Raw genomic sequence first — 27,039 nt, 5'->3', positions numbered from 1 at the left:
ACTGCTTTAAAATAATTCATGTCGAAATTTAGAGACTTACTGAATTTCAACAACATACAAACTACATTTCCCAGAATGCGACGTAGTAGCGCGACCATTTAATCATTACATTTGTTTGTCGTTTTGTGACCACAAGGTGGCATCGTAGACCTTAGCAGTGGGGACCCGAGCGGTGTTGAAACCATAACCCGGAGATAATAAGTTTTAAACTCAAGAAAGAGGTTTTTACTCTGGGAAACACGCTCACTTAATTTATACTTGATTATTTTAAATAATCAAGGACTTTACGTCTAGTATTACGCAGTATAATAACACATTAACTGACATTGATGGTCTGTGGGCGAACCGGGAGGATAAATGAAGCACTCCCTAGTTGTGACAAGTTATGGGTCCAGTTCCGATATTTTTAAAGAAGTTAGTTGCTTTAGCTGTATTCTTTATTTTTCTCGTCTGTTCATCTTAAGTTGACATGTGTCATTTGAAAAAAGATAAAGTTCGGTCCGTTTTTAAGCTGGGTTTCTACATTTGGTGAGAGCGGTACTGAGAGACTAATTTAGGTTTTCGAAGAACGAATTGGAACGTGACAGGAAGTCGTACTGTTGAGGAAGAAACAGGTGGCGGGAACAGCTAAACCGCGAGTGTAAGTAAGGGAACTGTGTTAACGTCAACAAGTAAATAATTCAACGTGTCTATGGTGTAACACCAACTTTTGGGCATAATATCAAGAAAGACAAGAAGATATCACTAATAGTAAGTGACGTCCCTCATCCTCAGTATTGTGGCCTGTTGTGTGGTGCGGAGTATTTTCAGTAAACACTGCAAGTGGGTCCAGTCCATAGGCTGTTTATCCCAGCATGTAATGGAGGCCAACTTAAACGTCCCTGTGAGTCGAGCCAATGATAACCTAAAGTTTAAGGACACTGCAGCAGCTTTGCTCGTGAACTTTACTCGCTTTAGCCTCATTCATATAGTTATAGAAGGATTCTTCATACATATTCAGTTTATTAGTCACAGGAAGATAGACAGTCTCTGAAAACATCCATATAAAACCTTCTAGGAATGTAATAAGATATAACCTTTACGTGTGTGTATGGGTTAGGGGTGATGTGTGCCATGGCTTTTACTGAGGTCATGTATTTTTAATAACTCTTGTCCCCTCTCCTTCACCAGGCTGGAGCAGGCCAGGCATGAGTGGCGCACACCTGGACGAATGGCAGAGGAGGTCCTTTGACATTTCATCTGGCAACTGTACACCTGAACAGACGGCCGATGCCTACCGGGCCCACATCCTCTCCATTCAGTATGCATGGGCAAGCTCCCAGCTCTCTCAGGTCGGCATGGCCAGCCTGCTCAGGACCTACTCGGAGCGCTACGCCGCAGTGTTGGACTCGGATGACCCCCGCACAGGGCTCAACAACTATGCAGAGAGTGCACTGCATCTGGCCCGCAGTCAGAGGAACCACAGCGACAAATGGGAATCATCCCTGACCACGGAGAGTGTGCTGGAGCTGCCCTGCGTGCAGAAGATGATTCAGGCAGGGACAGGGGGAGGAGGCTCCCTTGTGGCACCAGCAGATGCTAACATATCTGTGGGACAAGAGAGCAGCCCCCTGCCTGCTCCCTTTACTGGTGTCAGGTCAGAGGCTGCATTGTTGAAACCTATAGGACCACCACAGCCTAAAACAGAGGTTAACAACAGTGCCAGTAATCCTGCTAATATTTCTGCAGCGAGGCCAAGAGGCTCTGAGGGGATCTCAGTAAATCCAAACTCATTCTCCCGACCTCCAGCCCAACCACAGTCTATGTTTAGTTATCCTTCTTCAGTTCCTCCACAAGGAAACCCTGGCCCTGCAGGTGGCACACAAAACTACCACTCCTCCTTCCCCACCTCCAATCCATCTAAGCGGAAGAATTTTAACAACCCAGATGGAGGGGATGTTGGCAGGGGGCCACGCGGAGGTCAAGCAGCCGCTGACCCACGAGCTGGAAGCAACTTCAAAACTGCTCGTGAGCAATTCATCGTTGACCAACAGAAAAAACATTCCCATCAGCCCCAGAGAGGCCAGACCCCTGGGATGACAGCAACGGTGAAAAAATCTCTGGGTGCTAACAGGTCTCGAGGTGCATTCTCTAAATTTGTGTCACCTATTCCACGACAGGAGGAGGAAGAAGGTGGTGCAAGCTGTAATTCCAATCAGGAGCCTCAGATCCTGGATGAGCGTCTGAAAAACTTTGAGCCAAAGATTATTGAGCTGATCATGAGTGAGATCATGGACCATGGACCTCCTGTGGCCTGGGATGACATAGCAGGTCTGGAGTTTGCCAAGACCACCATAAAGGAGATTGTGGTTTGGCCCATGTTGCGACCTGACATCTTCACTGGCCTCCGTGGTCCGCCCAAAGGTATCCTGTTGTTTGGACCTCCAGGAACTGGTAAGACTCTGATAGGAAAATGTATTGCCTGTCAATCAGGCGCCACCTTCTTTAGCATCAGCGCATCATCGCTCACATCCAAGTGGGTGGGCGAAGGAGAAAAAATGGTGCGAGCCCTGTTCGCTATCGCCCGGTGCCACCAGCCTGCTGTCATTTTCATTGATGAGATTGACTCACTGTTGTCCCAGCGGACAGACGGGGAGCACGACTCATCACGTAGGATAAAGACAGAGTTCTTGGTTCAGCTGGATGGGGCAGCCACCGCAGCTGAGGACCGCATCCTGGTGGTGGGCGCCACCAACCGGCCTCAGGAGATCGACGAGGCCGCCCGTCGACGCCTGGCAAAGAGGTTATACATCCCCCTGCCTGAAGCAGCCGCCCGACAGCAGATCGTGACTAACCTCATGACTCGAGAGAAGAACCAGCTGAGAGAGCAAGAGCTGGAGAGCGTGGTGGCAGCTACAGAAGGCTTCTCCGGCGCCGATATGACTCAGCTGTGTCGAGAGGCGGCACTGGGGCCCATCCGCAGCATCCAGCTCAGTGACATCGCCACCATCACTGCAGATCAGGTGCGACCAATCCTCTACTGTGACTTCCAGGAGGCCCTGAAGACGGTGAGGCCCAGTGTCTCATCAAAAGATTTGGAGCTGTATGAAGAGTGGAACAACACTTTTGGATGTGGCCGTTAAACTGTGGCTCCTCATCCTGATTCTCCTCTACCTCTGTTACAGTTATGGATGTTATTGTGAAGCGAGTTGGGAAAAAGTTATAAAGCTGTTGAATATTTTGTGCTGTGCACGTAAAGCACGTATAGAGCAGGAGCACCGCACACTATGGTTTCACAAAGATAGTTTTCTAAATCAGGGATTTGTATTAGATTGCATTAAATTGAGCAAGTGTTGCTGTTATTTTTTCCACCTGTAGACTTTATCTCTTTACAGCCAGTCTGATTTTCTTTTTTGGGATCCGTGAACATTTACTCATTGCATTCAGGCTGTTTATAACTTGAATGAAAAACAGACAGAACAAATGAACAGGAAAACAATATGTCAGCATCATTCTTGAAAATGTCTGAAGTTCAGACGTTATCTTTATTCACAGGAATCTTTGTGGTGAGAGAATAAAAGATTGTTCCCAGCAATTTTACATGATGCATTCAGATTACTTTCAGAGGTTTGCAGTAGCTAGACTGTTTTGTTTAGATATTTATGCTATTGTTTCTTTTCGCTTTGCTGTAAACATCAGCCCCCTGTTGTGTGCTCCGGATGAAACATTGATCTGTTTAAATTCCTATATAGCAATTAGCATCCTCTTTGTAATACTTTTAGGTTGAACATTCAGTATAAGTAGTCATCTATATCACTAATGTCAAGACTCTGTCATTGTTTTAGTTTGTTTTAATTAATAACATTTAAAAATATATATTTTTTTCCTACATACATTAAAGTTTTGCAAAGTGCCTTCAGTCTCCATGAGTTTGTGAATGTCTCAGAGTTGAAACAAAGCAGTAATGGGTTTATCTCCAGTGGATTTCCTCACTTCACCTTCCTTCCCATCTAATCCACAGAGGGCGGTGTGATCACTGTTAAGAGCTGTATTTGCACATTGCTATAACATTTAGCTGTAGGTCTCACTGTGCTGAAATGTTCCTGAGGCTCAGTGTGCTAATCGTGTCCCTGGAAGTTGGGCAACACACAGAGTATCCTGGGTCTCATGTTTAAAGAAACCTGAAAACTTTCGCTCTCTTCCTGTTAGTGATTAAGACAGCAGTGGACTCAACAGGAAAATCTGTTACTGCAACACATCCCTTTTATTAGACAACAACTGCGCGCTCCATGATTTAAGTAATGCCTCTGATCCACAGGGTTTGTGGTTGGTGCAGAAGCACACATGTCAAACTCTCTGTCCAGTTATTATCTGAGCCATCACTGTAAAGAAATATGACGGACTCTTGTCTCCTCCACAGCAGTAACTTGTGTTATTGCCCAGTGGTAGTTCTGGTCAACAGTGTTGATGTTTTTCTAGTTGCATGCCGCACTGGTCACACATACACTATTACTGAAGAGGACCATTATAGATTGTGCACACATGAAATGAAATTCTCATGTAAATTTCATGAAACAATCTTTGAAAATCTGGAAGACCATGAAAAAAGACTTTCATTTATTTTTCATCTTTTTGTCAAGTCCCTAATAAATATTTCATATGTGTGTGGTTGGCCACTGTATTGAAACTTTGTTGAATTAGCCAGCAGTGAAAGTAGTCACACAACCCCCCCCATGGGCGTCTCCGAACACGGGGACTCCTCACAGCTGGACCAGGACAGATGCACAATATTCCTCTGGTGCTGGCAGGATCCATAGAGTCCATAGAGTACGGACTGAGAACTGTGCCATATGGTGTAAGCTTGTAGCTCCATTTGACTGTGGCTGTGCAGCAGTGGTTACATCTGGGGTTGTGTGGTCACAGACATACACGTTTCACAGTTCATTCATTGTAAAAAGAAAAAGAAATTTAGTATCTATATTCTTGTTAATCAAATTTAAAACACAGACATTTGACATTGTGGTAGAGAAGTGTCATGAAACCTGGATGTTGGTGGTTTATTAGAACTGCTTTATGATGCCTGCTTTAAATACTGTGTGTTGTTGCCAGAGATCAGGTGTAGACAGTGGTGGAAGAAAAACTCAGAACCTTTCCAAAATAAAAGTCTGTAAAACATGTAAGAAAAAAAAAAACACTCAATCACAAATAAAAGTCCTGTAGTCAAAATGTTTACCTGAGTGAAACTATAGAGGTATATCGTTAAAATGGATGTAATGTTACAACCTTTAATATTTTCATGAAATCAAACCCTGATTTTGATATTAATTAATAGTCATTGAATGCATTTAACTGTAATTACTTCTTTCCATTGTTGGTGTCATTTCAGCATTAGAGTCAGAAATCCTTGACACACATGAGGGAAACAATGCAGCATGTGATCCAGTGTCACTACATGTGCTGTGCGCAACACGTGGTCAGATTGTATTAGCAGTTATTACTGACTGACTTACATGAGTTAGTTTGACTGCACTGTGGATAGATAAACCAGCTGCTGTTTAAAACTGCACTTACTGTCACCAAACAACCATGACCGAAATCGTAAAGAATTAACTTTAAAGGATCAAAAATAAACACACTCTTTTCGCTGGAAAAATGGCCCCTGTGAGTATTATACTATTATATATCATATTATGAGATTGTTGATGCATCAGTGTGGAAGTAGGATGTCACTACTAGTTTAAACTACCATTGCATATATACAGATATCTGTATTATGTTTGGGTCACAAGGTAAATATGAGTAGCTATGTGATCATTTATGGAGGAGGAAAAGAAAAAACAAATTTAGATTAATTTCTTTTCTTTATTATAAAATATTTAACCTCTTTGGACCTTTACCGGTTATTTAAATTGCACCAACTGAGAAGTTTAGAGGGGAAATGAATCTTTAGTGGAACTACTGACAACTCATAGACACCTGAACACCAGGTTTGTATTGAACATAGTGTTCTCCATCAATGGGACACAGTCATGTGAAGGGGCGGAAAAGAAAAACCCTGAGTAGTAACATCTTGTGGGATCCTGTTGACAGAACAATTGGATTTGGTTAATTGTGATTCTTAAAGGACTGTTTCAGTCAGCTGGCTGAAAGGAGAAGTGAGATCTTGGATCCTGGCAGGGCCTGAGTTGGTTGGCCAGATTATCCCTCTCATGCAAATGCCCTCCCTCCCCTGTTGGGTCCCAGTCAAGCGTGGGGGACTCGTCGCTGGCCACAGCTGCTTCCCGTTTCTGCTAAATCACACAGCAGCCATCTGGACGAGGCTGTCGCCGCATAACGCCGTTGAGGTCCTATGGCGGTCCTGACTGGGCCTCTCCAGACGGACCTGGCCTTCTGCTCCAGTGGCTGATCGCCTCTGTCCCAGCTCTCTGCCGCTGCCGCTCCTCTGAGGACCAGTCGGACTCTTCAGGTCCTGGACGCCTGCACATGTCGGCAGGCTGTTGTGTGTGTCTAGTCTCTTGATGTCACAGTTTTAACATGAGGGTCTCTGTGCAGAGCTGCCACTGCGGCGTTAGCCTTGTATTATCTGACAGTTTGGCATCCTCAGTAAATTATATACATATTTCAAATTGGAAATTATGGAATTTATGGGTTAAAACTATAAAAACACTGAAGAAATTAATACATTTGCTTTGGAAAATAACCCAATAACCTCCATATACACGGAGAGGTGTTTATTTATTCCCCCTCTGTAAATGTTTTTTCAGTGTGTTTAGTGTTTTTGTATTTTTCACAAATGCCAGTCATTCACTCTGTGTTGGCTCTTCCTTGACAGGCAGGACTGAGCCACGTCTTGAATGACATCCAACCTTAATTATTTCACAAGGTTTGAGAGTGTGAAATGAAATCTCCATATTTCTTAAAAAGGCAAAATGATACAGTAAAACTCAGAGAAACTTTCCATTAACTCTACTTGTCAAATATTATGATCCAGTTAAGAAAAACTATCCTATTAAAAGCACACATCTGCCATGAAACATCTGCATGTCCATGAAACATTTGCATGTATATACAGTATAATGATGACAGACCCATGTGCAGTTCTGCTAGGAATAGTCCTCTGTTAATTAAAGCATCTTATTTCTACACTCATCAGCTATAGAAAAAAAAACATTCACACACTCTTTGTGCATATATAAAATATCTTTTATTGATATTTTTTTGCAAGCATAAAGCTCCCTTCACATGGCTCACCTTCATGTTGTGTATGAAACAATTCTCAGCCATCAGGTATAAAACAAAAAGGCCAGGATCAGCAGCAGTCATGTTTTCACCTCAAATACATTAAGTACAGTCGAACAGAAAAAAGATGCAACTTTGTTTTTAAAAACTAACCTACAGACAAACAACGATCATTATAATAAATACAAAGAAACAGACAGGAGTGTAAATGTGATATAAATAATATGTAGGTTGATACAAATACAAGAATAGCACTTTGGGAGGGAAATGTGAGGTTATCTACACTGATTGTTAAGTTTTTATTGATTGCCGTAAATAAAGTAGGTTTTTTCCTGCACTAAAAACAGCTGCAGAATCTTTTACTGATGTTTCAGACACTTCACTACAGAGATGCTTAAGTGAATGGGTGAAAAATTTTTCTATTTCAAAACTAGGAAAAAATAAAGATGCTGCCTCGTTTTCCAAAAGAAAAGTCACATTTATACATTTTATACACGTGGCGACTGTAAATACATGAAGTGGGACGGAGCCTCAGCTGTGTCGTCTTCACTTCACAATATTTTGTTTATTTAAAAAAGACAATTGAGTAACTGGTCTTTCTTTTGAGCATGGCATTTGAAATGAATAGAATTGGATTTTGTAATAATCAACAAACATGCATACTTTGTATAAAAAACACAACTTTCAGACATCAACAGTGTAATTTACATTTTGTTTTTTATGCACTTGTTTCAGGTGCATGTCTATGAGTGAATCTGTGGGGGATTTTTTTTTCCATATGTACACCTGTTTATCTGTGCGAAAGTGTGTGTGCATGTGTGTGCTCCCTGGTGGGCGGGGCTCAGTAGCGATGCTCCCCTCGTGTTATGTGAGAGGAGAACTCGTATCGGTCTTGACTCCGGTGACCGCAGAGGTTGCACTCGAAGGGGTCTCTGAAGCCGTGGCAGCCCATGTGAATGGTGTACATGACGTGGTCCAGGAAGAGAACGCGGCAGTGTTCGCACCGGTACGCCCTCACCTGCTCCCCGTCCGCCGTCACCACCTTGAAGCCCTCGGAGGCCATCTCCATGCTGACCCGGATGGCCTCGTACTGCCTCTGCTGCTCCTCCTTCACTAGAGGGAGGACGCCGTTCCTCACCCCGGGGTTGATGTGGTTGGTCAGGTAGATGAGGCTGGGGGCCGGCCCGCCTGTACGGTCCTCGTTGTTGCTCTCGGTGTCGGTGGAGTCTTGGCCGCTGTGGCTGGGCGAGCCGTCCTTCTCGCTGGAGGCAGACTTGGAGTTGGAGAGCAGCAGCAGGTTCTCAGCCGCACTGTCTTTGGCCGACAGGCCGTGGCCCGTCCCCACATGGCCGTCATTCGCCGGCTTATGGTGAGGGTACATGGATCCGAGGCCCACATCAGTAGAGGAGGCAGGGGAGGTCTGGACCAGGGGCCGGAGCGACTCGGCCCCCAGGTAGCTGATGGCACTGTTGATGGCCTGGTCAATGACGTGGGGCTGAATCAGCTCGCCTGCTCCTCCATCGTAGGAGAGGTCTGACAGACGTTTGTCACCTGAGAGACAGAGGAGACGTGAAGGTTCTACTTTACTGACACACTGTGATTTCACCATCTTTACACTGAGCCTGCTCCTCTCTAGCTGAGGCTGACTCACTGTTATTGTTTCTTCTGCTCTATTTCTGGTCTTATATAGCATTTCCTTCAGCCTCTTAATATTTTATCTTTCCCTCATTTGTTGTGAAGTTAAATTTTAGTGTAAAAATTAATATCCAGGATTAAACACTCAGGAAACATCAACACAAAATCTTTTCTAACAGCAATTAAACAATTTAAAGGCAGAATTCCTGATCAGGCTGAACTGCAAAAACAGACTTGTTATCTGGCAAATACTGCATGCATTCTGCAGAGCCAAGGCAGCAAAGAAAAATGCTCAAATAATTAACACAAGACACAGCAGCTTCACCTATGCAGCTTTCATAGGTGCAGCAGTTACACTTGTTTTTTTTTTCAGCAAAAAGTAGCAACATTGCATTTATCACAAAGGAAGCAGATTTCAGCCCTTACCCACAAACTTCTGTGGCATAGTGCTCTTACGTTTAGCTACATTATTAGCTAGTCTGTCTAGCACCAAGGCTCTGTCAGATCCCGTCTGGCTTAAGTCTTCCCTCTGCTCATTCTGGTTGCTTTCTTCCTTTACTACTGGAAAGCAAGACAGAGAAGTAGATTTCAGAGTCAAAGTAGTTTGAGTTTGTCGGGTTTAAAGCGATGAACTGCTGCATGATATCACATGCCTGATGGTGTTTTCCTCACAGAGCACAGAGCGGTTTATTCTGACACGTGAAGCGCTTGGTCTGTAAATATAGGATCTGTCCATGCTCACAGATCAAGTGTAGATGTGTTTCTAGGCTTTTACATGTTAAGTATCTCGAGTATTCTATAGTGTGTTCATTTAATTCATGACTGCAGAGTATGTATGGGAGCCTGTACTCGAATGGGAATGACATGAATTTAATATGACTTGTTTGAGTGTTTAGTAACTGCAGCGTTGTCGGCATGGTGCGCTGCTGTCGCGTGCATACACAGTCCTGCGCACAGGGTAAAGTAGGTCATCAGATTTGGGTGAAGGCGCAGTGAGCGTCTCACGAGGCACCAACCTGTGTAGATGCTGTTCTGCAACCCCATGCACTGGAGGTAGTTGTGGCACCTCTCCTTGTGCTCCTCGAGAGAGCTGCGTTGCTTATAGCTCCGCCCACAGTAAGCACACTTGTGGGGTTTTCCAACTGCAAAAGAAACAATAAAAAAACAAAAAAAACAAAAAACAAAAAACAAAACAACACTTTATCAGCAAACAGAGCAGTGGAATATTCTCTTGGTTTAGTTACACTTATTTTATTTATTTTACATTTCCCGTTTGATTTGTATAAATAGAAGAGAAACTGGGTGTTTAGCATGAACCGGAGTCAGAGCTCCACCTACAGGAAACCCACGGAGAAGACCCGACAGTCCCGCCCACTCTGCCCACAGATGATCTCTGGAAAGTCCAGTGGAAAAACTTCACAAGCAGATATTTTAATTTCTTGGGATGACATGAACAGGGTCATGTCTTATGTATTTCTTGGGGGAATTCAGGAAGCAACTTGAGGGGATTTTTACATTGTTTAAATAAAAACATACATAAGGTGGGTATTTTATAAGCTGATTCCTCAATAGACTCAATTCAAATTTTACTTTTATTTTTACACCAACAAAATAACTGATCATGATACTTTAATAAGGGATTGATTATTTCCACAAGATGTGTATAAGAGACAGGAGCTGTTACTGTCCAACTGGTGTCATAAATTCTCACCAGCATGAAAAATCCTCAGCTGAAAATAGTTCCATAAAAATGCATTATTTACTCCTATTTCAGTAACATTTGTTTAAAAAATTAAAAACTACATTTCCCAGCTGTTTTAGGAAATGAAAAAAACAAACAAAACTCTACTGTTTGTGACCTGTTTTTAAAGATTTACATGGAAACAATGAGCTTAGTGTTGAGTGCCAAAGTAGGGAAGTCAAATGTATAGACAGACAGACTATTGTTGTTAGGTCTTTTCATTGGATTTGTTAACAATAACAAAAATAGTTTCATTCTATAATAGAACTAATAATAATATAATGATAATTTTCTTTTCTTTAATATCATATATACTTGAACCCTAGGCTGCCACAGTTTGAATGCAATGCTCTACCTTATATGCAGCCTTTGCTTTTCATTTAATTCAGTTCAGTAACCTGAGCATGCCAACTTGTGGAGACTTTAAAAAGTGCTTGAGACAAATAATTCAATACACTGATCATGCTACTTTCAATTTTGTGAGCATTGTGCATCATAATCTCCATGTCTATATCCAAGTTTCAGCAGCTTAACCTTTTACTTTTCAGTTCAGCTATTCAGAGCAGCCTTGTAAGTATACTGTTTACACCCAAAACATTTCATTAACACATACTTCTGCAAAGCATTTGCAAAAAAAAAAGTGACACCATATCTACACCCTGTCAACTTCCCCTTATATCGCCCTGGGCTGTCGCTGTATGCACTGCAGAACATGTCATGCCTTTTGTATAGGCTTCCACCCAGTGTTCCTTGAATTACCATGAGTGCAGAAGTTTGCAGTGTGAGTGTGTGTGTGTGTGTGTGTGTGTGTGTGTGTGTGTGTGTGTGTGTGTGTGTGTGTGTGTGTGACCTTTGCGTACTCACCCGAGTGGGTGCGTAAATGGCCGGTGAGGGCGTCCCTCCTGCGGCAGGCGTAGCTGCACAGGTGACACTTGAAGGGTTTCTCCCCCGAATGCAGCTTGATGTGGCGCAGCAGGTTACCCTTCTGGGTGAAAGAGGCACCGCACTGGCTGCACTGGAAAGGGCGTTCTCCTGTGGGACAAGAACACAACAGACGCACACTCTACTGTAAAGATGCAGATAACACACAGAAAAAAGAACAGAAAAAATGAGAACTTGTCTGTTTTAACTGGCACCCTATTTTCTTTTTTATGTTTTTTTTTTTTTTTTATGTATCAGGCAATTCATGATTCATGATCGCACTGCTCTCCCTAATCTCACCATGTTTGATCCCTGCGCTGACAACAATAAAAGCACAAAGTCTTTGTCTTCTCTACGTGGAGAAAAAGCTGCGGCTGTGGGAATGCGGGGTCACTGCATTACAAGCATCCCGAGCGCCAGAACAAGCTGGATGATGGAGCGTCTCCGGGGCAGAGAGCGATCCAGCAGCCTGTGGGAGGGTTTCACAGCAGAGTGACACTCCATCTCTCCATGCTCCCCCTGCCCCACCGACTTCTGGCACTCTGATCGAACAAGAGCCTTTCAAACTCAGCCTGCCAGTTCCGTAATGCACCATTGCCTAGGTCAATTTGATCTGAAAATCTCATTTTTTACTCTTCTTCGTCTCTAAAATAAGAGCGGCACATCACAATGCAAATTCAGCCTCATTTGAATAAAGCGAAGGAAACACTTTGTGTTGAGAGCCAGTCTTCCTGATCAGCGCCTCTGGAATAAACCAATATCCAGCCTCTCTCCGAGTGTTGTGGCATTCTGTGAGAACGTTTTAATATGGCTTTTTTTTCTTTTTTTTTTCAAAGGCCCCCCATAAAATAAGAGTCACCAGTGAAGCAGCAAAAATATATAAAAAAGGAAATTCATTAAAAATGCATTTCAGGAGCAAAGACTCACCACAGAATATTTTCTATTTAAATAGGAGGCACTTCATTATATCCTTTATTGTACTTTCTTTTGCATTTACATTAGTCTAGTGTTCCTTTCTTCCATTTTGAGTTTCATTAGTTTCTAAAGCTTGACAGTTAAGTGCCTTTTTCAAAAATGTTCCCCACCACTGGTTTGGCTTCATTACAATAGAATATCAATTTTGAATTTTGAAAAACTTTTAATAGCCGGATAATTGTCACTTTATGGAGATACCCATTAATTGCAGCAGATATCCTGTTTCTCAACTGAGGAACTGAGGGCGTGTTTTTTTTTTTCTTTTTTTTTTTTTTTTTTTAGGACCAAGTTCGTCTCTGCTACTTTATCGCACAATAATTTGATCAGTTGCTGTTGCTTGTCATGTGGTGATTCAGAGTCATTTAGATGAACAATAATGAATGCTAATGGTTTGCTCAGAGTCTATTTCACGCACGATAGGAGGGTCTACATGCATAGAGCCAACTACAACTGAGTATGAGGGTGTCTGAAAACATAAGAACAGGCTCTGGAGTCTTATTTCTACAAGTAATTTTAATTGTTATGTGTAGGAAAAGCTGCTACTGTGAGACTGTTTGTGTTAATGCCAAAATATAATAAGAGACAACAAATCTGAGCTCCTCATTTTCGCCATTTAAAGTCAAAGGAACTGCTCTAAATCTAGGGAGGACACCTCTCTGATACTGACAGTGAACATGGGTGCAAAGGAAGGGCAAGAAGTATTGCAGGTGGCTTACCAGTGTGGCTTCGCTTGTGCACCATCAACACATTGGGGCCAATGCAAACTATCCCACAGATATCGCACTTGAGCTTCCCGTTGGGCAGCCGGATACCGCCGGCCGAGGAGAAGGCCTTGGCTTCGGGGCTCGGCTGTGAGCCGTTCACCTTGGCCCCCGAGGCATCGATCACGCGCAAGTCTTCCGCGCACTCGTCCTCCTCCACGCCATTCATGTCACAGGCCAGCCCATTCTCCTCATCACTGCGAGCCTCAACTTTAATGTTACAGGCTGGAAAAGAGGGCAAGGGGGGGGGCCACGGTTTAGAATACGAGCATGCTTCTTTCATGATGTTATATGCTGAAGATGGGCAGTTTATCAGTGTGATATTGATACTGTGACATGAGAATAATAAGTGATCACTTCTGAAAATGCATGTGAATTTCTTTTGCTTTACAGATGAACCCCTTTTTCATTTTGCCTGGTTTGAGTTTGATAGTCATTATCATTGTTGGTTAGAGCTGTTCTTAATCTTATTTAATCTTTTTCATAATTTATATATTTTTTTTTATTTATTCTTTCTCTTATTGTTTGGCTTTTTATCTTGTTGAGATACTTTGATAAACAAGTTTTTTGTTTTGTTTTTATCTCACCTACCCTTTTTTTTTTGTCTGAATGAGACACGTTTTATTCATTACTTATAAATTACACGGTTACTGACTCATTTTATAAATACTTCGAACTGTAATTTATAGCTATGAAACTGAACTTTGAAACTCATCATGATAAAAAAATGTCATGCCTTTATTTAGATTCATTCAGCACAGTATAGAAGTCAGTGTGGCTCTGTTCATCCACTCTTTCTTCTGTCGTAACAACACCGCAACCCACTACACTATAAACTAGGGCAACAACAGCTTTGTAATGACAGGCCTCCTTTAGTGCACAATACGACATTTTCATGTTTACCGGGATGCTGCATCAAAACTTCAAGAACCTTCCCCTCCTGTTTCAGGCGTTTTTGTGAAAAGTCAACAAACAAACAGCAGATAAGATCGGCCCACAGCCGGCACATTTAAACTGTACACTGCTGCTGCTTATTTGTTTCAAAGCATCACTGTAGATTTCATAAGGATACACAGGTGGAGCAGCGTTTCTACTGTTTGAGCACGTCAGTGATGAGAAATGAAGAAACACACAGATCATCTCACACAATCACACTTTTTTTGGTGAAAGAAATGACAGCAAGATAAACAGGAAACAGAGACACAGGAAGCAGTGCGAAACTAGGGACGACAGCGGTGTGCATCAGAGCAACAGAGTGCGATGAACACACGCACTTGCACACACACAGATGAACACACACACACACGCACACACACGCGCACACACACACACACACACACACACGCATATGCACACGCGCATATGCACATAAAGCCTGTTCACCATCTTGTACATTTACAGGGGTCTTGATCTGCCTTACTTTTGACACTTCCAGTTTTTTAAAGAACAGAAAGTAAACGCTGTACGACTCATGAATGGCAACTCTCATCTGGAAGTGTTAAAAAGAAAGATGTATTGTTTCTAGTCTGGTGTTCCCAAAGTGATCAGAAAAGAGAAGTGCCCTGAGTGTTAAATGCTAGCTCCTTCTTTTTCCCACCAGAGAACTTTAGAAACGTTTAAGAGAACTGACTGATCTTGCAAGTCCCAGTATGTGGTTTTCATGTCATGTTGGCAGTCTGATTTCCCCATGCCTCTACCTCTGTTTGTACAACTGAAGAGGAAGAAGTGGAAATCATGAAATATAGGAATCTATGGAAAAGGGGAAGCTTCAGAAAGAGGGCCTGTCTAACTGAAATACCAAGAATTATGGAGAAGTGACAGAAAGGGAAGCACGGGAAAGGAATTGTAAAACAGCCTGTAACTGAAACAGGTTTTTTTTTTGTTTGTTTGTTTGTTGGTTTTTTTTTTTTTTTTTGCAGGAGTCTCATTTTCACTGAGAGCCACAAACATAAATCCCCTGATACACATAATGTTTCCCATGGACAACAGGAGGAGCATAATTTGAGGACAGGACCACAAGATGCTTTCAATCGTTTTTCCGATCAAAGTCAAATAATCTGATCATCCATCTCCTCACAAGAATTTTCTTATTTTCTGTCGCAGGAGAAACAATCTCCTCATCTGCTCGGCTGCTGAAACTTTTTGGACAAGCTCTCTGGTTTTTCTGCTGAGCAGATGAGATAAGACAAAAACAGACCGTGCACGCAAAGAGAAGGAAAGGCTGCACTGTGTAAAAGCAAAAAGCTGCTTAAATTCTGTTGAAGTGCAAAAGATGACGATGAGTTATGGTGCAGAACCGTGTTACCAAACATACTACATGTGCATCTAAGATGTAATTACAATGCAATGATGATAACAATGCATGTAAACGTAAATCTGTCATACGTCTACACAAAACTATTATGCAATCATATGGTCTGGTTGTACGTGCATTAACAGATATAACTTGGTACTCAACAGTTCACATCAGTCCTGTCACATGAACTCAGCGCCTTCATCTACACCAACTGCACCTTTCTATTACTTTTAGCAAACTAAACTTTCCCCTTAATTTGAGATACCTACTTTAACTATTTATCAGTTATCTTTCGCTTTATTTTTTCTTTAAATATTTAAGTAATTTATCCATTACTTTCAAATATTACACCATTTATCCACCATATGTTAACTTTTTAATATGTTTATCTACTACGTTTAGCTAACTATTTTATCCAACACTACTTTTAGCAAACTACTGCTTACATTTGGCTAACAGTATTTATTTTAACTGTCCATTGCTTTTAGCTAGCTACTTCAACTGTTTATCAGTTACTTTTATCTCACTGTTTCAACTTCTCTCAACTAGTTTACACACACTCTCTCACCAATGGTGTTCAAGTTGCTTTTGTTTCTTTTCAAAATGTTATTGCTATTTTTCTAAAATGAATTTTGCTAATCCTCCATCTTTACACATAGCCTAGACATATTTACACCTACCATGACATTTTGTGAACTACAGTCAAGTTGTGCACGTGTCCCGCTCACTGTATTTGCAGAGGTGAAAGACAATTACTCTTGCACTGAGCAGCTAGAGTCATCTTCTTTTTTTTTTTTCTTTCGGAGATTTTACTTTGCACATGTTGCAAAACATGCATATGAAATTCTCACTTCAACCACTAAGGTTTTCAGTCAGGCATAAGCACTTTAATAGTGATGTCTTTGTCAGAAAAAAAAAATTAAGCTGGAGGGACTTTTGAGGGCAAGTGATCGAGTTCGGGCCATTTGCATATCACAGAGCTCGAAAGCAAAACTACACCACTTCAACCCTCCTTATTTAATTCTTGGTTTTAGCCACAACACCACTGATTGCCACAATCTTCTGGATAACTTTTGCACTTTTCCAATGTCAGAGGAGAGTAGTAAAATTATGTAAATCAATAAAAAGGCTTAATCAGACTATTGCCCTGCTCTGTATTAGTGAGAGGCATTTCTCTGCACATGTAGCTTCAGCCACTGATCCAGCACAAAAAAATCAATTTAACAACAGTTTAAACCCTCAAGCAGATGAGTGCTGTACATAAGGCATTTTGTATATTCTCACTGATTTAAGGAAAATGAACAGTTGGAACAATGCACAAAAAAACTTTTATGTTTATCAGCAGTTGTCAGTTCCTGAAACATCTGTCACAGCAGTGAAGCTCTCAGGTTATCAGCCGGCTGAGGCAGACAGAAGGGAACCATGAAAGCTTCTCATGGATATGGGGAAGTTGTGACTAAACTGGGAGTAGGAAGAAGGCTTTTTACTTTATATCATGTTTGTCACGGTCACACATCCTGATTAGCTCTTTTTGGGAAGCAACTGTCAGATCACATAGTAGACAAACAAACAGGTCGCAATAAAATCGTTATAACCTGGTCTGGATCTAATCCTCAGATTACAGGTGACAAAAGACTGTGACAAACACATATATTTTTTTAAAAAAGCTATAGCATTAGTGGCCCAAAAAAAGAAGAAATAATTAAGCTATACCAATAGCAGATACTAAGCAAGGTAGCAAGTGTGTTAGTTGTGTGTTAGTGGAGACACAGGGAGCCTGTTGGAGGTTCCTGTTACTGACTTGTGCTGCTCTCACTGCCTGAAAATAACCCTATGTGCAAGGTAGTGGAACCACATGTGTTAAACCACGCCAGCAGCACACTCAACACGACTTGCAGGAACACCAAAAACAGCCTGCTTTTCCCCTCACACTTAAAAAAAAAAAAAAAACTCGCCTCCATATTTTCGGGAACTAGACAGCTCAGTCTCCCTCTCAGTCTCATGTCTCTGAAATAGCGAAGGCTCTGTCTGAATCACTGAAAGTGAAAGAGAAATGGTTCAACCGGGATGTCGCGAAGACCATCTTGTGACTTTAACTAAATGTGTTATAGCCGTTATATAAGACGGTCAAATCTATTCAACCTTGCTTTTTTTCTGTGACAATTTACTGAACAGTAGCAGTAACATTTTTGAAAACAAAATCGTGTTCACTTTGACATATGAACCTCCCTCACGCTTGGAGTCATACGTGTGTGGATTGCAACATCGTGAATACGCAGCAACAATAATGATCCCAGGCTGTGAAGACTTATTTGCTACAGGAAACAACCTGGGTTTTGAGGTTTCAAGCTTTCGATACTTTGAGGTCCCATGTCCCACATATAGCCCCCCTGCGTTTTGCCTTTTTCATTACAGAGAACTGAGCAGCACATGATCCTGTGTGATAATTATAACTCATTTGGGCTTTTATCACAGAGGCAGCGATGCATAGATCTACCAGATACTTGCACTTCCCTTCTTTCGCTCTTTGGGCTCTTTTTCTCTCTCCCTATATAAACACATGTACACACACACACACACACACACACACACACACACACACACACACACACACACACTCATGCGAAGTGATCATACTGAATAGGGATTGAACAGTCGGCTGCCGGCCCTGCCCTCTCTACTGTCTTTACTTGCCGCAAATGAAAGTTAAACATTTAAATCATCTGTTATCACTGTTTCCCGTTTTCCCAGATTGTACTAAACGTCCATCAGTCGCCTGAGATGAGATGAAACGTGGCTCTAAACACGCTGCCTGACTCTGCATAACACGGTCTCATCCTTTAGATGTCATCGCAGCGCTCGGTCTCGAGTGTTCAGAAATTCCTGCATGACAACTCAACAGTTGTAAAGTAAAACAGTGTGTGTGTGTGTGTGTGTGTGTGTGTGTGTGTGTGTGTGCGTGTGCGTGTGTGTGTGTGTGTGTGTGCGTGCGTGTGTGTGTGCAGGTGTGTGACCTATGTGGTGCAGTGATGCACTGATCTCCCTTCAGCTTGGCATTCTTCCTGAACTCTTTATCTCCAGGAGTGTTGAAACTGTCTGATGGCAAGTTCTTCTTAGGAAACTCTTACACATCCTATTTCAGTTTCCTCTCATATATTATTTTCGACTGAGCGCTGCTTAATCTTCACCGTTATCCGGATAAGTGGAAAAACCCTGATAGGATCGTCGAACTTGAGCTGTCATGCTTCTTTTTCGGTGGTTTTTTTGTTTGTTTATTTGTTTGTATGAAATAAAATCATTTGTCTCGATGAAAACAAGATATATTCTATCTAAAGGAATTTCCTCAAACTTGATTCTATATATCTCCTATCTTTGTTTTTAATACAGATTTAATAAATTCATTCAATAACTGTGGGTTGGATTTGGACATTTATGGACTATTAATGTCAGGAATAAACAGTAAAAGTAACGAGCAAAATAATACTTACTTATTTGTCCTGTGTGTGTTAAGTCTTGCTGCCATGTAGCCTTTAATGACCAATAATGATTTCACCACACACGTTAGAGGACTTGAGATAAATTTACACTGCCGATGCGAATCCCCACTCGCATGCTTCATCCTTATTTTCACCATGATATTCCCTGGCTTGATGTTCACAAACTCAAATCAAGGCCACATTAGCTATTCCTTAAGATTCGGCTTATTAACGACATACCATGGATCAAAGACTTTTTTTTTTTTTCTTTTTTTTTTACCTTTTCTGCCAATGACCTAAATGTGTCTCTTTGCAGCTTTAAATTAATTTTTCCAAGGGATTTGGAACGGCAAATTTCTCCCACTGGATGTGCATGTATGGGATTAAGTTATGAAAACCTTTTTATGCTTTTTTTATACATATATATGTTATTCTTTTGATACTGACATTACTTTCATGTAACCGTTTTACTCTGATTTGGATGCTTTGGGAGTGAATACATTACTGCTGGGAAAGGCACCGCTGTGGTTTTGACTCATTTTCATTGCCGCTTCATGGGATACACTCTACTTAATGTAGTAGTCACACACTCATACTAATTTACACAAGCATCAGTGATGTTCTGACTGGCTGTGGGTGCGTTTGCCTCGTACCTTTGTCCCCTCTGTTGTTCTGCTGGTGGGCGGAGCCGGCTGACAGGTCCTCGGGGACGGCCATGGGCTCCTCTGCCTCCTCGGATGCTTCGTTGGCAGGGGGGCTGTCCCTGCCTGGGGAGACACACACCAGCAAACACCCGTCACTCACCGCGCAACCCCTCGACATGTTTCATTCAGAAGAGGCAAAATTACCCCCAGGTGGGTGTAAGAGCCTGTCTGCGGGCCTATTGTATCTACTTTCTGCACTCAATGGCTCAATCATGCTGCAGTCTTTTACCTGGCATCTGGGCCATTTCCTGGGCTTCCTCTGTCTCCATGCGGTGCAAGTACTCTAATGGGAGAGAGAGGGAGATGTATTTGTGTGTAAGTTTAATCAAGTGCAGGACGAGAAAACAACATTATAAAAAGCTAGAGTGGAGTAAAAGGTGTACTTCTCGGCATGACTCCGTCACCTCAGCGAGATCGCTCTTGTCACAGCCGCAGACACACCACTGTCCCCCACATTACATTACAAAGAATTACAGACATTTTCATTACAAGTCTGACAGAGAGACTGGGCTTGGAAAGTGGCTTGGCTCCGGCTGATGGGGCCCACTGGTAGCGCGACTTTGCTGGGAATGAGCTTTCAGACCACATTTGTTATTTATTGTTAATTTCCTGCCACGTAATCATCCAAAAATGCAAACTGACTGCCGCAAAATTAAGCAGAAAATTAACTGGCCCCAGGTCACCGAGGATGCGAGTGTTTGCCGTGCCCAGCTGATCGGTGCTCGTGTTCTTTCTAATTTACTGAGCATGCATCGCTGAGCCCGCGGCCTGAGCACAGATGCATGCAAGCCGCAATCAGAAACAAAGAGGGGGAGAGAGAGTGAGAGGAGGAGGAGGAGGAGAAGAAGAAGAAGAAGAAAGAAGAGGCGAGAAGATGGATATACCATAGAGACAGAGAAGCAGATAGCAAAGGGAGGGCAAGGAGTCAGAGGAGCAAATGCAACAGGACGGTGCAGCAAAGAAAAGAAAAGAGACAGAAAAGCAGGCCAGGGGACGGAGAAGTTCTCTTTATTTATTAATTTTTTTAGCAAGTGGAGGCAGTCGAGTCCAGAAGCAATCCTCCGGCCAGGGCTGAATATCTGAGGAGTCACCAGTGCTCGTGGCCCCATTAATAATGGATGGCCCTCAAGCCTGCAGCAGATGGGCCCGACAGCCTCAGCCCCAGCTCCGCCACTTCAAGAAGCCCTCGGTGGGGCCGCTGCCCAGTCCAAGCAGCCACACAGGGAGAAGTGAAGCTCCCGAAAATAGCGAAACGAGCCCAAGGGAGAAGGGGAACCTAGGCCTTCCTGTTTTACTGACAGATGGCTCCACACATTTGGAACAAATAGTGGGAAGCGACCGGGCCGCTCTGTCGCAACGCACAATATTCTGCGGAGTCAAGTCAGGAGCTCGGCGGCCTGCAGACGCCCAGGATGCAAGTGTGAAGGGGGTGGTGGGGCAAAGGTCACTGGTGCAGATGATTTGTTCAGCACAACACATGGGTGTCGCGTGTCACTGCGCTGAGCTCTGACTCTGCAGCGCCGTTCTTCAGCATCTGGAGTTTGGAGGTCGGGTACAGAGGGAGGTATATTCTCATGTGCCCTTTTTTTCTGGGCAGATGGCTGCGAGGGGAAACACGGATGTGTCGGTGGGGGGGCTTCGATAGAAATAAAAAAGAGAGTTCCTACATTCAGCCACAACCCACTTGCGTAGGCATGTGGAAAGTAAGGTGCATGTAGAATATTCAGGAAGTAGCTATTTTGTTCGAGAAAGTGGAGCTACTTTCGTGCCCTTTTTTTATTTAATCATGTCACTTTTTTTTTTTTTTGGTTAAACTTCCTCCTGTATCTTTTGTGATTGTACCTGAACCTTTAGACACTGTGCCCCCAAGTATTGAACTGAACTGGAACTGACCTTTGCCAAAAGTTGAAGTTTTTTTCTTTTTTACTAAACGCAGGTGCCGAGCAGTTTAAAGTTTTTTATCCCACATGAGCTTTTTTCTCATTTATGTGATTGAATCAAACTGAAACAATGAAAATAGCAGGATTGTTACCCCTCATTGCTCATGTCCTGGTTGTAACCAGGTGTGTTGGTGTGTGTGTGTGAACTGGGGGCAGGTGGAATCTATGAGCCAGTGAAGTGGAAGTCACAGAAAAGACTTCTGAGACTTGTGACACAGAGTGCAGGGGGGACTGGAAAAGTTTTGGTCTGAGTACGTCAAATGAGGAGAGGCAGGAAGAGGCTTGTGGGTTGACAGAATTCTCGGTCCTTCTCCTGTGTGTGTGTGTGTGTATGTGTGTGTGTGTGTGTGTGTGCGTGCGTGCGTGCGTGTGTGTGTGTGTGTGTGTGTGTCTGGTGGGGGGTGGGGGTGGGGAGGGAGTCAAATGCGTCTGCTCATAGTGAGGTGCAAAAGCTACACCAGGGAGCAGGGTGGAGATGAGAAACAACGAAACCGTTAACAGATACTGAGGACCACACCAGCACACAGTCTGGGTACCCAGGAGTAAACACACAACACATTTAACGTGACCAGTTAATACAGGAACACATGAAGGAAAAACGGAAAAAAGATGCAACAAAAACAACTATTCTTCAGTGTTTCAGTTAGAACTAAATGAAGCTTAATTCCTGCAGTTTAAAAAACTGAAATAATATTCAGACAGTAGGTGTAGCCACAGCCAGAATTTGATTAAGTCTGCTACCTTTAATGAATTGATGAATCATTAAAACAAAAATAACTGTGTGAGTTAAGACCAAAGAGGCTCGTGTTAAATGTTTTTAGATGTTTCTGCTTATGATAACTTTAACTTTGTCTGCAATAAAACATTTAAACAGACAGATAGATAGATAGATAGATAGATAGATAGATAGATAGATAGATAGATAGATAGATAGATAGATAGATAGATAGATAGATAGATAGTTTCCAATTCCATTCTCAAACAAACAATATGACTCATAATTCAAATTGTGTTTAATCATAAACTAAAAGTTTCCACTTTGCAAACTTACTGACGAATAATGAAAATATCTGAGTCAGTAATTTAATAATTTTCATGAGAAGTGTCGAAGCTATGGCGGCTTCCTTATCAACCATTAGGAGAAGAGATTGTCCTACACTGCCAAGCAATGTGGTACATGGTCACCTTTGTTCATGTGCACATGGAGATCTCATCAGTAATTCATGAAATGTATGGGTGTAAGTGGGTAGATAGCGTTAGCGGATGTGTTGTGGGGAGCCCGTCAAGGGGGTGAGGGGAGAGTAAAGGTGCGCTGGAGAGAAGTTTCCTTCATTTGCATCTGACACACTTCACTACTCTGCTATTCAGACAGTACAATCATTTTAATAACTGTCTGTCTTCCTCTGCAACCCCCCGCCCCCCTCCTACTTCTGTTTCTACTGACAAGAAAGATAATGTAGCTGCAGACAGATTTGCAGCAATTTCAGCACTTCTCTTTCCAACTGAGCCCTGAGCAAGTCCTGTTTGTGCAGGTACTCGGCTTCATTTCCAAGTTGTAACATCTGGAACTTACTTCTCCATGAAGTGAGTTTTTTTGTCGAACGTTTGCGTTTAAGTCTGATTTTAGTGAAATTACTAAGTCGATGACAAATTTAAATAGTTCATACTCATACTTTTAGTTCATACTAAAAATGTTCCCCTAAAAAAAAATAAAAAATAAAATAAAATACACATTATAGCCCGCATAAAGCACATGAAGCTCTCGTAGTGTCACAGTTTAAAATGCGATGACAACTCTCTGGCTCGATTTTTGACCTCACACAAACCCAGTTACAACTGCCGCCGAGATACAGTTATTACAAGCGGGATTCATTCTTAATTTGAGAAATATTTTTAAGCCCAAGTGGGACTTTGAATATTTTCTACAGAGGTTAGGCGTCCACAAACAGGAACTTTAGGTTTTTACCCGTGTTAAAAAAAAAAAAAACGAAGCAAACAATTACTTTCCTCAGCCTTTCTGTCTGGGCGTTGATGAGCGACTTTCCACCCCAGAGTAAAAAGTTTCAGCAGTCCTGCCTACATGTGTGTGCGCGTTTTTTTTTTTTTCACCCCTTCACACTCTCAGACGTTTAATTGAGACAGTGGCTCGAACAAGTGAATACAAAGCGTAACGGTATGGCAAAATGATCAGATTTATCGATTATTGATTTATTTGAGACATTGAAAATAGGAGCCTTTAGTCTGTGCGTGTTGATTTCCTGTTTAAGTAGCGCTGACATATTTTCACATTCGGTTTGATTTTTTTTGGTGTTTTTTTTTTGTTTTGCTTTTTGTTTTTGGGGCCCTCGACAAATTTGATCAAAAAGTTTTTATTTCCAGAAAATCGTTTAATATTGAATGAAAGTCCAGATACAGAGACTGAGTTTACTGAGTGCGCACAGCTGTTGCAACAGGTGCTACAACAGGAGGGTAAAATTGTATGAAACAGGTTGAAATCATAACGACATAGCGTAGATAATTAGTAGGACATGTTAGAAATTAGATTAGTATTTTTATATAAATGTAAATCAATGTGAAATAATTTATCCACATGTTCCCAGAAGAAAAATACACATGGAAAATGAGGAACATCCCATTATTTTTCTTAAATGACTGGCTCTACAGGAACAAATATCGCCGTAAAATATTGTTTTTCCTGTATTTAATTTTGAAAAGTACTGTTATCTGTTACATGTCCTTGATCAGCAGAAAAATACGCGGACCAAACGGGATCTGATGCTGCAGCGCACCTGCACCGAAACTACAAGGAGTCTTTTTCCAGTCAGGTGCAAATGTCTCCTAAAAAATCTCGAGAGCGAGCTACCTCAGTCTTACAGGTCTGGACCATGTGTTTGAGATCAGTGTGGAGCTGAAAAGCGCGGTGGAAGTCACTTTACCTGCTATTCCTTGAGTTTGCAGTATGAAGTTCTTCCAACTCTCCCCGGCTCCATGTGCAGAAGGTCTCAGCGCCGCGGCGGCCCCATGGAGCTGAGCCCTGAGTCCCTCCCCTCTCCACTGCACTTCCTCGTTCCAGCCCAACATGACTATGTCTCTGAGCTCGTCTGAGACATTTTGCTTGCTTTTATCCACAGGCCGAGTCTGCAACGGGGAGTCGAGCCACCGAGCCCTTGGCACTTGCTTTGTGCCGTGCCAATAAAAGCTGACACCCAGTAGACCATTACTGGCAGCCATGCATGAGATGGGATGAGGCGCGCGAGGAGAGTGGACCGTTCATTGTTTATTTATTTCATTCTCACTGAGGAAGCTGATGAGGGGGACTCCTCACTTGCATATTGGACAGCTCCCCGTCTGTCACCTGTTCTGGCACACTGAAGCAGTCCATGAAATTAACACAACCGTTTTCTTTCCCATATAATGAGGTTGTTTTCTCTCTATGATCTTTACTCTTCCTCTCCAGTGATGCTCCCTTCAGAGTCAGAGCCTCCTGTCCCACATCATCACATCGGCAGGTGTCCAGAACCGGCTTTATGTCTGAACTGGACCACATTTTTTTCTTTTTTTCAACATTTTTTACTCTTTGTTACTTTAGGTCTTAAGCCGCATGTAAACTGAGAGCATCCTCCCTGAGTCAGAGGCTCAGTCCTGCAGACGATCATCATGCAGATATGCTCTATTCTCACTGAAATGTGGTTTTCCCTCTGGTTTAGTGCGCAGGAGTGTATAAACCAACAGTGTGAGTCCAAACCCATCAGAGATATTTTAGTTTCAGATGCTTCCATCAATGTCATACTTTAACAATAGAAAGTCAAAACTGTTTGGAGGTGACTTGAAACTGCTCAAATGTAAATGAGTAAACCGTCTCAGCCTTTCTGTCTGCAGCTACATGTTTCTGGATAGGCTGCAATAATACATCTCCCTCTCTTGTCCCATCATTCATACTGATAGTATTAAAACAGCGGCAGCCACATATCACTATACACAGACCCTTTTAAGATGTTTAATAACTACTTTCCAATTTTCTTACGTTGCCAATCTGACTGTCAGTCTCTCGTACTATTTTATAGTTGAATCCAGACAACGATGGGCGCCTATATATATTGTCTGAACTTATTAAAAGAAATATAAATTGTGGATTAATATTGATGGAAATTCTAAATAAATAATGAGTTACACCTCTCGTTTGGCTAAAATAACTACTCACCTCTCATTTTCAAATATGTCCTGCCATTATTATCTCATATGAATATCTGCTGGAGTGGATCTTTGCCATAATTACCGTATTTTAAGTTAGAGATTATAGTATTAAGCTTGAGCTTTTCCCTCCCTGCACTGTATATATTCACTGCTGATGGAGTTACAGGGGTTTATACTCAGTTTCCTTGGTGGTTATACTCCACTCTTTTCTCTGCTTGTGACTGTTTTTCCCAGTATCCCACTGTCATCAGGCCCCACAGAGCACTCTTATCTCAGGAGAGGCTGTGTGTGCTGGATTGCTGAGTCACCTTTCGTGGGAGGCTGCCCTTATCTCCTAAGAAGCACAACATTCAGGCAGTTGGTTGCAAAAGGAGGAACTTTGGGCTGGAGTGCTGTGGCATGCTGTGTCTTCACGGCCATAATATGGATTGCAGCAACGCTCTCTGACTTCCTCAAAGCCCGACGCCGTGTTGTCTATGAAGTGAGAGGATGCAGTTTTCTGACACTTGCAGGTATGAAAATGAAAAAAAAAGCTGCAGGATGGGGCGAACTCCTGAGGCCACACAGAGGGAATGCTGGGACTGTAATGTGACTCAGCGCTATCAGCGAACGCAGAGGTGTCCCATCATGACTGGGGTCTTCTCTGACACAGAGATACTGTCCTCTACAGTGACACAGCAGCTTCACTCACTCACTGTCAAGAGCCAAAACACTGTTTCAGGACAATGATTCAGTCAAGATTTTAGAGAAGTTACTGCAAAAGTGGGATCGATATTCACCACTGGCTGAGTCGCTGATAATCATCCTGATATCTGCAAAGCGTGTAAATGGTTGTTGGTCATGTGGAAATGCCTGCAAATTATTTCTGCAGAGGGCTTCAAAGTTTTCTAAGATGACTTAATTCTGCAGCATTTACGATTACACTTCATGTACAGGCTGCAATCCACAGCTCCAAATCAAACGGCGCATAACCCTCTGCTCCCTCGGGTTAATCCACAACCTGCAGCAAGCCATGCTGCTGTAATTAATATCATTACCTGGCAAGTCTCAAAACATCATCAGGCGGCGTAGCTGGCTGTACTACCGAACAATAGGCTCCGGCTGGTTCTTATTTCATGGATCTTTAAGCAGTATTCACTGTTTCACATTTGGAAGCATGAGCAGCATGTAACCCTTAA

At 42.4% G+C, this 27,039-nt stretch overlaps 2 protein-coding genes across 8 annotated transcripts; one reads left to right on the top strand and one right to left on the bottom strand.

Moving 5' to 3' along the window:
• The first annotated feature begins 505 nt into the window (after positions 1 to 505).
• Positions 506 to 3,894, top strand: fignl1 (fidgetin-like 1). 2 transcript variants are annotated; one of them, XM_023425800.2, is made up of 2 exons: positions 506 to 640; positions 1,171 to 3,894. In XM_023425800.2, the coding sequence occupies exon 2, from the start codon at positions 1,188 to 1,190 to the stop codon at positions 3,120 to 3,122; it is 1,935 nt and encodes a 644-aa protein (XP_023281568.1). In that variant the 5' UTR covers positions 506 to 640; positions 1,171 to 1,187; the 3' UTR covers positions 3,123 to 3,894. The 2 variants fall into 2 exon arrangements, with proteins under 2 accessions (XP_023281568.1, XP_023281567.1); XM_023425799.2 differs by having other exon boundaries at positions 557 to 750.
• A 3,266-nt stretch (positions 3,895 to 7,160) lies between these two features.
• On the bottom strand, positions 7,161 to 25,250 carry ikzf1 (IKAROS family zinc finger 1 (Ikaros)). 6 transcript variants are annotated; one of them, XM_023425701.2, is made up of 8 exons: positions 24,604 to 25,250; positions 19,957 to 20,010; positions 19,677 to 19,790; positions 13,207 to 13,476; positions 11,459 to 11,626; positions 9,870 to 9,995; positions 9,280 to 9,411; positions 7,161 to 8,769 (listed from the first exon to the last, which is right to left on the bottom strand). In XM_023425701.2, the coding sequence occupies exons 1-8, from the start codon at positions 24,896 to 24,898 to the stop codon at positions 8,060 to 8,062; spliced, it is 1,869 nt and encodes a 622-aa protein (XP_023281469.2). In that variant the 5' UTR covers positions 24,899 to 25,250; the 3' UTR covers positions 7,161 to 8,059. The 6 variants fall into 6 exon arrangements, with proteins under 6 accessions (XP_023281469.2, XP_023281468.2, XP_023281470.2 ...); XM_023425700.2 differs by having other exon boundaries at positions 9,280 to 9,414; positions 24,604 to 25,248; XM_023425702.2 differs by lacking the exon at positions 9,280 to 9,411 and having other exon boundaries at positions 24,604 to 25,248.
• Positions 25,251 to 27,039: the final 1,789 nt, after the last annotated feature.

This window comes from Seriola lalandi, unplaced genomic scaffold (genome assembly GCF_002814215.2).
Source record: "Seriola lalandi dorsalis isolate HSWRI2012SDOR001 ecotype SW California unplaced genomic scaffold, Sedor1 jcf7180002054795, whole genome shotgun sequence".
Lineage (NCBI taxonomy): Eukaryota > Metazoa > Chordata > Actinopteri > Carangiformes > Carangidae > Seriola > Seriola lalandi.
This window is presented reverse-complemented; position numbering and strand designations above follow the sequence as displayed.

Coding starts and splice junctions, on each gene's coding strand:
- fignl1 (XM_023425800.2), top strand. CDS start 1,188: ATGAGTGGCGCACACCTGGACGAATGGCAGAGGAGGTCCTTTGACATT.
- ikzf1 (XM_023425700.2), bottom strand. CDS start 24,898: ATGGCTGCCAGTAATGGTCTACTGGGTGTCAGCTTTTATTGGCACGGC. Junction 13,477..19,676: donor GAACAACAGAGGGGACAAAG/GTACGAGGCAAA, acceptor CCTCTTTTCCAG/CCTGTAACATTAAAGTTGAG. Junction 9,415..9,869: donor GCAGAACAGCATCTACACAG/GTTGGTGCCTCG, acceptor CTTGCTTTCCAG/TAGTAAAGGAAGAAAGCAAC.